Genomic DNA, 11,596 nt, shown 5'->3' on the forward strand with positions numbered 1-11,596 from the left:
GGAAAAGGGGATTAAGGGCAGCCTCGATGGGAATCTGGCAGTGGGGAGGGATCAGAGGCACAGAGGGGGAGCAAAATACCTCATGGCAGTGACCTGAGCAGCAGAAACAGGATCAGATTAACGGGGTAGGAATGTGCTGTGTGTGTGTGGGGGGGGATGATGTGAGTAGTGGAGACCTGTGATGACACGTGGTGCCCGTGGCAGAGAGCAGGTACCCTGCCCAAAATTACCCCAGCCCGAAATTTCCATGGCAAAGCGAACCAGACTCGCTCCAGAGGAGTGGCCAGGTTTGAGGGTTTGGGTCAGAATGTCAATAATCTTCCAAATTTCAGGTTGGAAGGGACTTTAAAGCTCATCTCGTGCCACCCCCACCCTGCCAGGGAATTGGGATCCACGGAGCCAGGATGAACACCCTGGGTGGGTGACACCCTCTGGGGCTCTGTGCCCACGAGTGCTGAGCCAAATAAAGGCACCTTTGTATTGAGGGGGATGTAAATCATAAAATCATGTGGTGATTTGGGTTGGGAAGGACCTTAAAGATAATCTGTTTTTCAAAGAGATGAACAGGCAGTGACACCTTCCACTATCCCAAGTTGCTCCAACCTGGCCTTGGATGTTTCCAGGTTGAAAGGTGTGAAGTGGGAGCTGAGGATGGACCAGAAAGGGCATCCTGAGGGAGTTGGCTGAGCATCAGCACCCCCAGGCTGGCACGGAGAAGATGCCTGTTGGCTCCTGGGGGTGCCCGCTGGCAGCCCTGCCTGGAAGGGGCAGGGTTGGCTCCACAGGCACTGAGTGACTGGTATTTTCCCCCCCGTGTGCCATATGCAGAGAAATGGGAAAAGGGGAGGGAGAACGACCTTTAACACTCAAATTAGAAAAGGGAAAAATAAAAAAAAAAAATTAAATAAATAATAATAAAAAAAAAGGGAAAAGCAACCAACCCAAGCCATTACCATGGGCATTGTAGCATGAAACACAAGCCCTTCCTCCCGCAGCCACACAAAGCCGTGCCGGGGCACACCAGAGTAATTAATAAAATGAAAGCCCGGGTCCTTGCAGATGGAGATGTGGGGAATAAAGGAGCTCCACTGCGCTGGGCTGTCATGCATCACATGCTACATCTGTTATGGAAATCAGGGGTGGTGGGGCCCTTTGTTCGGGCTAAAGCCCTCCCAACAGGGATTTGGCTGGAGTAGGTTTTCTTGTTATTAAACATGATTTCTAGCTAGTTGAGAGCAGATGCTCCTGCAGCATTTGGAACTAATAACCAGCCTTCAAGTGTGCAGCATCCCTGAAAAGTCTGGGATCGCCTGCGAGAGCGATTTCCAGCTCGGAGCTAATGCGCTGCCCTGGGTCCTGCTTTGCACATGAATGGTGCTGACACCAGATGAGCCTTCTGGGCTCCCCCGCCGGTGCCCCCACCACCCCCTCCAGCCTTTTCACGGCTGCGAGCAGACTCACACACACACACACACACACAGCCCTGCCCTCACACATCCCCCACCCCACAAAGCCCTCCTCGCCCTGGAAAGGCACCAAACCCCACCCTCAGCATCCTCCAAACCTTAATGAAATCGCTCTGATGCGCTGCTGGCTCGAGCCACGACCTGTGTGGAGCGGGGAAGGACTGCGGGAGCCAGCACAGAGCTGCCTGCATCACCCAGAGTCACCGGAGTGGGAATCGCAGAGGGAAGGGACAAAGGGAAGGCGACAAAAGCTCACCGGGCGCGTCCTTCCACCAGCACAGCGCTTTGGGATGGCATTTCCTTTGTCAGCACTGGGAAAAAAAGGTCCTGGGGAGTGGGATGAGTGACAGCTGGGTGTTTTTAGGGGGCTGTGTGCAGAGAGAAGGGTGCAGGTCACCGGTGGGACCCCAAATTTAGGTGTAGAAGCACAGAGCACTGCGTGTTTGCACAGGGTGGTGCTCCCAGTTTATCAGGGATGGGTAAAACTACAGAAATTGAGGTGGAGAAAGGGCATTTTGCAACCATGGAATGGTTTGGGTTGGGAGCTTAAAGCTCATTCCACTCCCTGCCATGGGCAGAGACACCTTCCACTATCCCAGGTTGCTCCAAGGCACATCCAACCTGGCCTTGGACGCTTCCAGGGATGGGGCATCTACATCTCTCTGGGCAGGAGAAGGGTTTCTCATGGCTGAGAATGCTGTCCATCCATCCTGTCACCTCCCTGCTGGGAATCAGGGCAAAAAAAGCAGGACAAAGAGCACCAAACACCTCCTGAGTGGGACAAAGAGCACCAAACACCTCCTGAGCGGGACAAAGAGCACCAAACACCTCCTGAGTGGGACAAAGAGCACCAAAACACCTCCAGGAGCAGATAAACACCAGTGATGTCAGCAAGCAGAGGGTGAGCTCACAGTGCTGCAGTGCAGGGGTCAGTGTCCTCATCCCCACGTCACTGCTCCCATGCAGGATTAGTCACCCCCCCCCCCCAGCTGGCAGGAGCACAGGGAAGAGATTTCCCTAAACACCAGACATGCTGTAGAATAAATGACTCACCGTCTGGTTTAAGGCAAGCCTCGAATCTAATTTGCAGTCATTACAGCCAGGAGAAGGTTAATGGCTCTGCTCTGGGTAACTTGAAACTCGAGGAGCCACCTACAGCTCCCAGTCCTGCCCTGACTTCGGGAGGTCCCGTTTTTGGGGGCAGAAAACGCCCCGAGGCCCCACAATTCGCTTTTGTTCCCTGCCCGTGCTGGCAAGGTTGCGCAGCTCGATGGCATCAGCACATTCCCGGGGAGGGGAACGCATTCCCGGCGCTCCAGATCCACTCCCTGCCCCTGCAGCTGTGGAACAAAAGGTGGAGATTCGGCTCCTTCGCTGCCACATCCCCTTCTCCCAAGTCCTCACCGCCTTGTCCTCAGCGCCGAGGTCACACGAGGACCTGTCACAGCTCCTCAAGCAGCAGCTGAAGGTGCTCCAGGGTGTTCCAGCCCCTGTTCACTGATTATTTTTCACGGTGACAACACGCTCGGTGCCGGCGGCTCAGTGAGCACCCTCTGCCCCCAGGACCACCAGTGCCATTTGCTGGCCTGGGTTCCAGCCATGGGATGACACCTCAGAGCCATCCACAGTGCCTGTTTGTTCTTCTGCTCCCCGAAATGGTGTGTTTGCTGAAGTCGAGGCTCCTGGTGCTGGGGATGAAGCTTTTCTTCGGGTTTTTCCCCTAAAAAAACCCCAGGTGGTCTTGGCAGAGGCCACAGACACGGGCCCACAGCCCCTTCCCTGCTTCTCATGGGCTCCCAGGGGCCATAACTTCACTCCCCACTCATATTTATTTAATAACATTTAATAATGTGATCACTATTTCATTGCAAACACACCGAAACACCGCTTTATTTCACGAGCACGCTGCAGAGAGTTACTGATAGCTCCCCGCCCCCCCCTATTTTATATTTGCCTGGTAAAATGTGTCAAATAGCTCCTTTCACCCCAAAGTGGCTCCGAACTGGCCCCAGGGGGGCTGATCCCACCCACAGGCTGCAGGAGCAGGACCCCAGGAATGTGGTTTAACCAGGGAATGTCTCCACTTGCAGGGTGAGGAGCTCTGGCAGGGCCACAGGGGGTTCAAGGCTGGGTGGGGGGGGGGGCTTTCTCCAGCCCCTCTCCTCATTCCCATGGGATTCTGGTGCTGTTATCACCTTCTGGACCAGGGGAAGTGGCCAGGGCACAGCACAAAGGGGATTCACCCCCTTTCCCAGCCTTTCCACAAATTAAACACAGGCAGTTTCTTACCAACCTCAACAGTAAATTACAAGAGGAGAAGATCTGGGAGAACTGCAGAGAATTTGTGCCATGGCTTGTGTAAATAACAGGGAAGATCTGGAGCTGGCAGGATTAATCCTTCTGTGAGGTGTGTGGGTCTGGGGTCTGAAAAAGCCATTTCTTCACTCGGCAGCTGCAGAGAAACTTCCTCGTCCACAGATCCTTTTGAAAATTGGATGAGATCTTTGCTCTCCTCCTCAAGATTGCTTCTCGTCCCTAATCCTCCAAGCTAATTTAGGGAGGATAAAAAAAACCAAAAGAGACACTTGGTAGGGCATCACTCCTTGATAGAGAACAAGGACCACGGCAAGGCTCTTGTGGCAGGAGTTTGGTCCCCAGCACCCCCTCGCTGGGGCTCAGCACGATCCAGGGACATTCAAGGGCCTCCTGCGAAGAAGAAGGAGCTGAACAGGCCACAGGAAAATATAAAAATATTGTTTGAGCCTAAAAACTGGCAGCTGGTGCTGTTGCAGCCCAGGGACTGCAGCTCCAGCCTCTCCGTGGCTTTTGCAGGAAAGCTTAGTCAGAACCAGTGCCAAAAGAGATGGAGAATCCCTGGGAAAGGAACAAAAGTTAATAAATCTTTTGTTCTAAGAAGGGAGTTTGGTAGGAAGAAATGCAATGATCTGAGAAGTACTAATGACTGGCTTTTCAGGCAGTAATCCCTCCCCGAGGAGAGGCAGCTCCGCTGTGTGAGGATTAGGCAAGGAAATGCCGCACTGACAACTTCAGGCTACTCAAGAGCCAAGTTACCCTTATTTCTCTCTGCAGGTCAGCCTTGAGAACCAGTCCAAAGAGACAAGGAAGGAGCTCAGTCTCCTTTTTGAGCTCTTTTTCCCTTCCTGCAGCAGCCCCCGAGGCAGGTCCTGCCTGGAGGGTTCAAGCACCACCAGCCCGCTCCACCAACGTCCCACAAGAACTGTCTGTGCAGAGCTTTAAGAAGCTCCCAGTCCGGGTGGAAACACCCATTTCTGGAGCTCCCAATCTGGGTGGAAATAGCCATAAATACCCATCCAACAGCACAGCTCAGCCAGGTTCTGTTTGGTGTCGTCACCCGCCCCCTCCCCTGCTGGCCCCGAAAGGATCGCTCGTGACAAACGCTCTGCAAAGCGAGGAGGTGTCAAGTCCCACGTCCTCAGCGCGGTGGGGAGGCTGCCAGCTCTATTTCTGCGCCACAGACCAGCCCACCTTGTTTAGGAACAGGGCTCTCCCGGGGATCCTCCCGGGATCTGGCGCGGGGGACGAGGCTCAGCGAGCGATTGCACAACACGGTCGGGTCACGGAAGAGCCAACAGAAGAACTTGCACAAGTGAAGAGCTTTTTGGAAGGGAACCTGGTCGTGGCCACCTGCCAAAGTCATTTTCCAGGGATCAAATGGTGCTGAGGAGAAACATCTGACCAAGTCCAGCCCACGAGTGGGAAACACTTCCGATCCACCCCTTGCTCGCTTCAGCAACTGGAGAGCTGTGGGTCATCTTAGTGGAGCTGGACATCATCCTGCTGACACCCAAATCCAACTGGGATCCTCCTGCACGTGTCAGCTCAGCCCAGGTCCTCGTTTCAGAGGGCCAAACCTCTGGGCCTTCCTCCTGCTCAGAGGTTTCAGCCACCACGGGGCCAAAGCTGGCAAGGAACGCCTCATGTGAGCAACAAAAGTGGCAGTTCTGGTCTGAAGGAAAAGGTAAAACTGGGAAGCAGTAAGAGAAAAAGAAACCTTGGAGAGGTTGGTGGCTTTAGACAGAATGACCAGCTTTTTTTTTTAATGTTAAAAAGAAAAAAAATGTAGATAAATCAAGACCTTTCTGTCTTTCATCCCCTCGGAGTGAAATAAAGGAGAAAATCAATTCCACTGTGCTGGTGGAATTAAAGAAGGGCACTGATTAACAGTGTTCAATTGAACATGGGGTTTATCTCCTTTCTGGAGGAGCCTAAGGATGTTTTCAGAGTGCATTTAACAGTATCCTCCTAATCCACCCCAATTGTGACCACACTTGGGTGTGACACAGGAGTGATGTAAAACCAAGGCCGTGCACATTCAACGGGCCAAAAATTCACTGCAAACTTTGGGGGGGGCTCTCAAAAGTCAAACTGAGGCTTCCAAGAGGTTATTTCCTTGTCCTAACCTGCTCCTCAGCCTCACCAAGCCCAAGGAAACAGCAGATCAGACGTTAGAAAAGAGACAACAGAAGATCTCTGTTGAGGGTCTACAAACCCCAGGAGAAGGTTTGTAGGTCCTGGTGCTCTGCCAAGCGTGAACAAACACCAGCTGTGCCACGGTCAGGTGCCAGGGAAACCACCAGGATCCTGGACTGGGGAACTGGTGAGGTGGGACCACAAGGGTTAAGATGAAGAACAAAAAAGCACCATCGGTAGAAACAGCGGCCCAACTGCTCCTCCAGCACTTGGAGTTCTGATACAGACACCAAAAAACCTCCAAGAGCACTGAGAGGCACCACAGAGCTGGTTAAACATTAATTTTGGGAACACCCTTCCTGGACAGAGATTCCAAGTCCCTGAAGGAGGAGTGGATCTGTTTGGCTCCTGCTGACTCAGCTCTGGACCAGTGACCTACAAGGTGTATTTAACCCCAGTAATCAGGAGCTCATCGATCTGACACACGGACTCAGCTTGCTGAAGAGACCAAAGGCTGGGGCAAGACAAGTTCAGATGTCAAAGACAAGGGAGATTTTCAGGCAGGAGGATAATTAACCCCTCACTGCTGTAATTACAGCAGCTCCAAACCTGCTGGGTCACGAGAAGCGGGAAAGAAAGATCAGGGCAGTGCAAGGATTGGTCACAGGAATTAGGGAGATAAAACAACAGCTGGGATTTCTGCCTGACTTCAGAGGTGGAGGGTGAGCACGCAGGAGACCCAGAACTGAGCCAACCTGAAGCTCTCCTGCCTCAACTTCCAGCTGCATCCATGATATTCCAACAGTGGGAAAGAGCCTTTGCTGACCTCCCAGCACAACCTGAGCACAGGAAACCTTTCCAAATTCAGCTTCAGAGCCAAAGCAAAGCAAAGCAAAGCACAGCACATTTGTTTTCTTGCTCCAGTCTCCTCTTCCTCTGGCACTTTCAGGAAATAAGTTGGATAAGTAACCCGCACCACCCCCTAAAATATAATGTACAAGAGCCCAAAAGGCTGTTCAAGGGGAAAAACGATTCCCATTCTAATCACATCCCCCTTCCCAGCCTGTAGCTCAGCACAATAATGCCCAAATCACACAAGTATTAATGAACTACCACACAAAGGCCATTTCCACTATGAGGAAATTACTTTTTTCTCTTTTTTTTTAATTCAAAGGAAAAAAAAATGGTATTTTAATAAATACTGCAGAAACATTAACCAAACGTACAAAGTGACTTCAACAATTAAAAAAAAAAAAGTAATGAATGTCCTGCTTTATGACAGTTATAACTTATTTTTTCCACAATATTTAAATACAGAAAGAAGCACTTACCAGCTATTTTGTAATACTGCCCTAAGAGCACTGTTGCATCAGTTAAAAAGCTTATTATGGTGGCAAAAAAATGTCTTTTTGTGGGAAATAACCAGAATGGGAGTGGTTGTTTTTTGTTTTGCTTTTGTTTTCTTCTTTTCTCAGCTGAAACAAAGTGCCAGGAACACACACACACACACACACACACACACACACACAGAGAACTGAGTTTTAATTTAAGAGTTAATCATGGCAACCCTTCACCTTTGCACAAGTGAACTGCAGCTTTTAACACTTCAAAAACGAAGCATCACCCTTGGGGGGGAATGAAATGCTTGTCCTCCACAAGCAGCAACCACAGCTGGGCAGAGCTCAAGAGTCTCCTTTTCTTCTGAGAGAAGTTTAGTGGGTCAGGGAGTTGCAAACACTCGACTTTAAAAGGCTGATTGATTCGGTGGAACAACGGCAAGCAAAAAAAAAAAAAAAAAAAAAAAAGGAATTTGCCTGAGCTGGTTCCCCCGTGTTCCACGAGCGGTGTCTGGATATTTGTGGGTTCATCTGAAAGATTAAGGGCAGTTTCCAGTTGCCACCGGGGACCCCTTAAGGCCTGGAAGTTGTTCAGATCATTTCCTCACCCATCTGCAGCAGGAGGTGGCTGCCCCCCTCTCCCCCCCCCAAAATGAAGAGCATCACAAAAGATGCCCTGGCTCTGCTGGCTCATTTGCAGATTGTTTTTGGGGGGTGGTGGTGGGAGGGGGAGGTTTCCTTTTGCAACCACGTCACAGAACAGCCCCTCTCTGCAGGGTTTATCCCGAGATTTCTCCCCCCTCCTGGAGCACAGGAGCCTGGGGGCTTCCCCCCAGGTGGGCAGTAAGGCTTTAGGGAATTCTCATGGTCGGAAAAGCCGAGGATCATCCGTCAATCACAGCTCTTAGCACCTACAGCCACGTACCCACACACAACACCACGACTGGAGGCCACTCCAGGCCACAACCACAGAGAGGAACAGCGAGTCCAGAGTCCAGACAAGGGGGCAGGAGCTGTGCCCCCTCCCACACACCCCAAAATTCCATCCATTTCCACCTGTAAGGCTGGGAATCCTCCAAACAGGGTGTCTTCATCCCCAGAGTGGATCACACAGAACTCCAGACTCTTTCCCAAACAGCGTTTTCCTCCAGGTGACACCCAAGCCTCGGAATCCTCTCCCCATTTTCACAACAAGCTACTAAAAAAAAAAAATCAGATCATATCCTTTGGAAAAACCAACTAGAAGGTCACAGGGGTAAGTTCCTTAATGAGGAGGGCACGTTAATAACGTCTTCATTTAAAAAAAAAAATTTAAAAAAACCCATTAAAGTATTATTTTAATGAAATCAAAGTGGTAGCATCCAGGAGCAGAGCGTTAATAAAAGAAACGAGCGCTGTCCACGACACCTCTCTCCTTTGCAGGGTCATTTTCCCACTCACTCTTCTCTCAGCACACTCAAACGTTTTGCTTCCCTTTTATCGTTTTGTGTTTGTTTTTTTTTTTGGCATTTTTCTTCAACGTGTCATTTCCTGGTGCCACCTCAAGAGCCTTTTCTTCTACGCACAAGTCTCACCCGCCGGGCTGAGTCTCCATCAAAGCCCTGGCAGAAGCCCCTCATTTAAACACCACGTGGCTTTTGTTACTTCATCGAGCCTCCAACCCCTCCTGGACGCTCTCCTCCTCCTCCTCCTCCTCCTCCTTCCAGGGAGAGAAAAAAAAAAAAAAAAATCCACAAGGTCCTTCACATCACCGTGCAACTCTTTGCTTTGTCCTTCCTCAAGTCCGTGGCCACCGTGGACAGTTCTGGCCTGCCGGGCATGTGTGAGATTCGCTTTGTGGCCCTCTGCGATTTGTTCCTCTTGACGTTTTTGTTGGTTTTGTTCACGCACGCCAAGGTGGCCACGTGGAAAATGTCCCTGACGCTGTTCTCCGACTGCAAGGCCGAGCACTCGATGTAGGTGGCCGCTCCGATCTGCTTGGCCATGTTTGCACCCTGAGGGGGAAAGAACGACAAAACAAAGAACGTGTGATCAGTTCTGAGGGAGCCAAAGCAAAGCTCGCAATTCCTTTGCAGAGTTGTTTGTTTGTTTGTTTGTTTGTTTGGTGAAAGCCAAACCTCCAGCAGCTGATTTTGCAAAATTAACAGAGTTTTGCTTCCCAGGATGAGTTGAACAAGTATCCAAGCATTTAGGCAGAAACTGGAGGAGGAGATAAACTCAGTGACTTTCAAACAAGTGCAAAAAGCCTGAAGAGTCTTAGTGGGGCCTATTTACCCATTTCCCCTTAATTTGCCTATTATTTAGCACTTTCACCTTAACAGGTGATTAATACTAAGATTCTGAGGGAGCCAAAGCAAAGCTCACAATTCCTTTGCAGTGCTGTTTTTTTTGTGAAAAAAGCTAAAGCTCCAGCAGCTAATTTTGCAAAATAAACAGAGTTTTGCTTCCCAGGATGAGTTGAACAAGTATCCAAGCATTTAGGCAGAAACTGGAGGAGGAGATAAACTCAGTAACTTTCAAACAAGTGCAAAAAGCCTGAAGAGTCCTAGTGGGGCTTATTTAGCACTTTCACCTCAACTTGAATCCATGAATCCCGTGCTCCTGGGAAAGGTCTGGAGCTGGCAGCTCCCAGGTTTAAGTCTACCTCCAAGGAAAAAAAACGGGATTCTGGGCGTTAAGGAACAACCCCTGATCTGCAGCAGAGCTCCTGTTACAGCTCCATGAGGAGGGCAAAGCTCACAGGGAAATGTGCTGGGGGCTGTTGGCTTGGGGATAGTTCCAGCTAGGAAACAGGGAAGAGAAGAAGGAAGGACATTAGGGGTTAGAGGAGCCCTTCCTTTTTGAGTTTAAGGGCTCTAAAAGTCAAAGCAGGGATGTTTGTTCCAGCAGCACAAGGAAAACAACACGTGACACCCACGGATGACAATGACCCAGTATCCTGTTGTGGATTTTGCTCCTGGGACCACAATAAGGCATTATGTGGAAAAAAAAAAAAAAATGGAGTTGTCTCAGTGGAATTTTATTTCTGGGGGATGAATCTTTGGTGAAGTTATGAAATCCAGCCACATCCTTGACGTGCCACTCCTCACATATTCACGGGCACAAGCTGGTCCAACCCCTCCCTCTCTGCCAGGCTGATGGCACCAACCTCATCAGATCCAGCTGTCAGTCCTCGCTATTTGCCCTGCAGTGATGCAGCCAGTCTATCAGTTGGGAGTGGGAGTGGTTGATAAAGGAGTATTGGCTGGTAGGACGAGCCCTCCCCACAGTTAAACACCTCAACTCCACCAACCCAAGCCCTGGAGCCTCGGCGATGTTTGCTCAGGTGTAGCTCAGTGCAACTGGGCAACCCACGGGAGGAGGGTGTCACCACCGTGCCTTTGTCCTCCCCAGGACTGGGAAAGCCCCACTCAGCTCTCTGATCCCGTGTCGACTCAGCCAGCTGAGGGAATTTAGGATTAAGCCGCGCCTCGACCCCAGAGGATCCAGCGCAGGAGCGTCGGGTCGTTTCACACCACCAGGAATTTGGCAGCCACAAAACCACACCAAAAACACTGTTCAGCCCAGGCTTTTGCTAACAAAGAGTCCAGAGGAAATTATGGGCTTCCCTGGAACAGGTACAATTTTCCCTTTGGATGCCCAAGGAACAGCTCCTGGCTCAGCCCTTGGCCTTCAGCTTCCTTAGGGGTACAGGCTGAGCTGTGACTCCAGGTGTGAACCCAACTCCAGGGCAAAAATTCCACCTGCCAGCAGATTTTGGATGACTCTCGTTGATCACTCAAGGGGTGAGACTGGGTGATTTTACTGAAGTGCTGCAATTTGTCAATTTAAACACGCTGCAGGAGCAGCATGAGCAATCCCATATTAGGAGCTGTGGGTTTGGGAAATTTCAGACCGTGAATAAAAGATCAAAACCTGGCTGCTAGCACATGATAAAGGCTCTGAAGTGGCTTCTGGAGGTACCACTCTCCCTCCTACAGGGTGTATCTGTCACCCATCAGCGTGATTCAGCTGCAGTGATCACACACATGTGAGTAATAAAGGCAAGTTCACCTCAGAGCCCAGTTTTCCCATTTCTGCTCTCCCATGACCTGATTCCTTTCCCTTTCACCTCCACTTCTCTATCCTCTAATGGCTCCAGACTTCTCACTGCCCCAGCACTTTCAGAACTCCTCCAAGAATTAAAGTGCTTTTCTGGCCACCTGCAGAGGGGGCTCCGAGGTGCCTTCCCAGGTATTTTAAGGTATCCAGATTTTAAAGGGGACAGATTAGATGCAAATACTTGTCACGATGACGAGTCAAATGAACGACACTCAAGCCTAAGGCAGCAATTTTCCCAAT

General features: G+C 50.5%; 1 protein-coding gene across 1 annotated transcript in view; it reads right to left on the reverse strand.

Annotated features, from left to right (window-relative positions):
• Positions 1–8,951: 8,951 nt before the first annotated feature.
• The window catches only part of RND3 (Rho family GTPase 3), a gene marked incomplete at its 5' end in the record, with an annotated part of 11,827 nt that continues 9,182 nt past the window's right edge, over positions 8,952–11,596 (reverse strand). Inside the window, one exon of the mRNA XM_027907445.1 lies at positions 8,952–9,249. Coding sequence (XP_027763246.1) covers positions 8,998–9,249 — 252 coding nt within the window. The remainder of the gene's footprint in view (positions 9,250–11,596) is intronic.

The sequence above is a fragment of the Empidonax traillii genome, unplaced genomic scaffold (genome assembly GCF_003031625.1).
Source record: "Empidonax traillii isolate 1590-97213 ecotype Southwest subspecies unplaced genomic scaffold, ASM303162v1 scaffold1466:size138736, whole genome shotgun sequence".
NCBI lineage: Eukaryota > Metazoa > Chordata > Aves > Passeriformes > Tyrannidae > Empidonax > Empidonax traillii.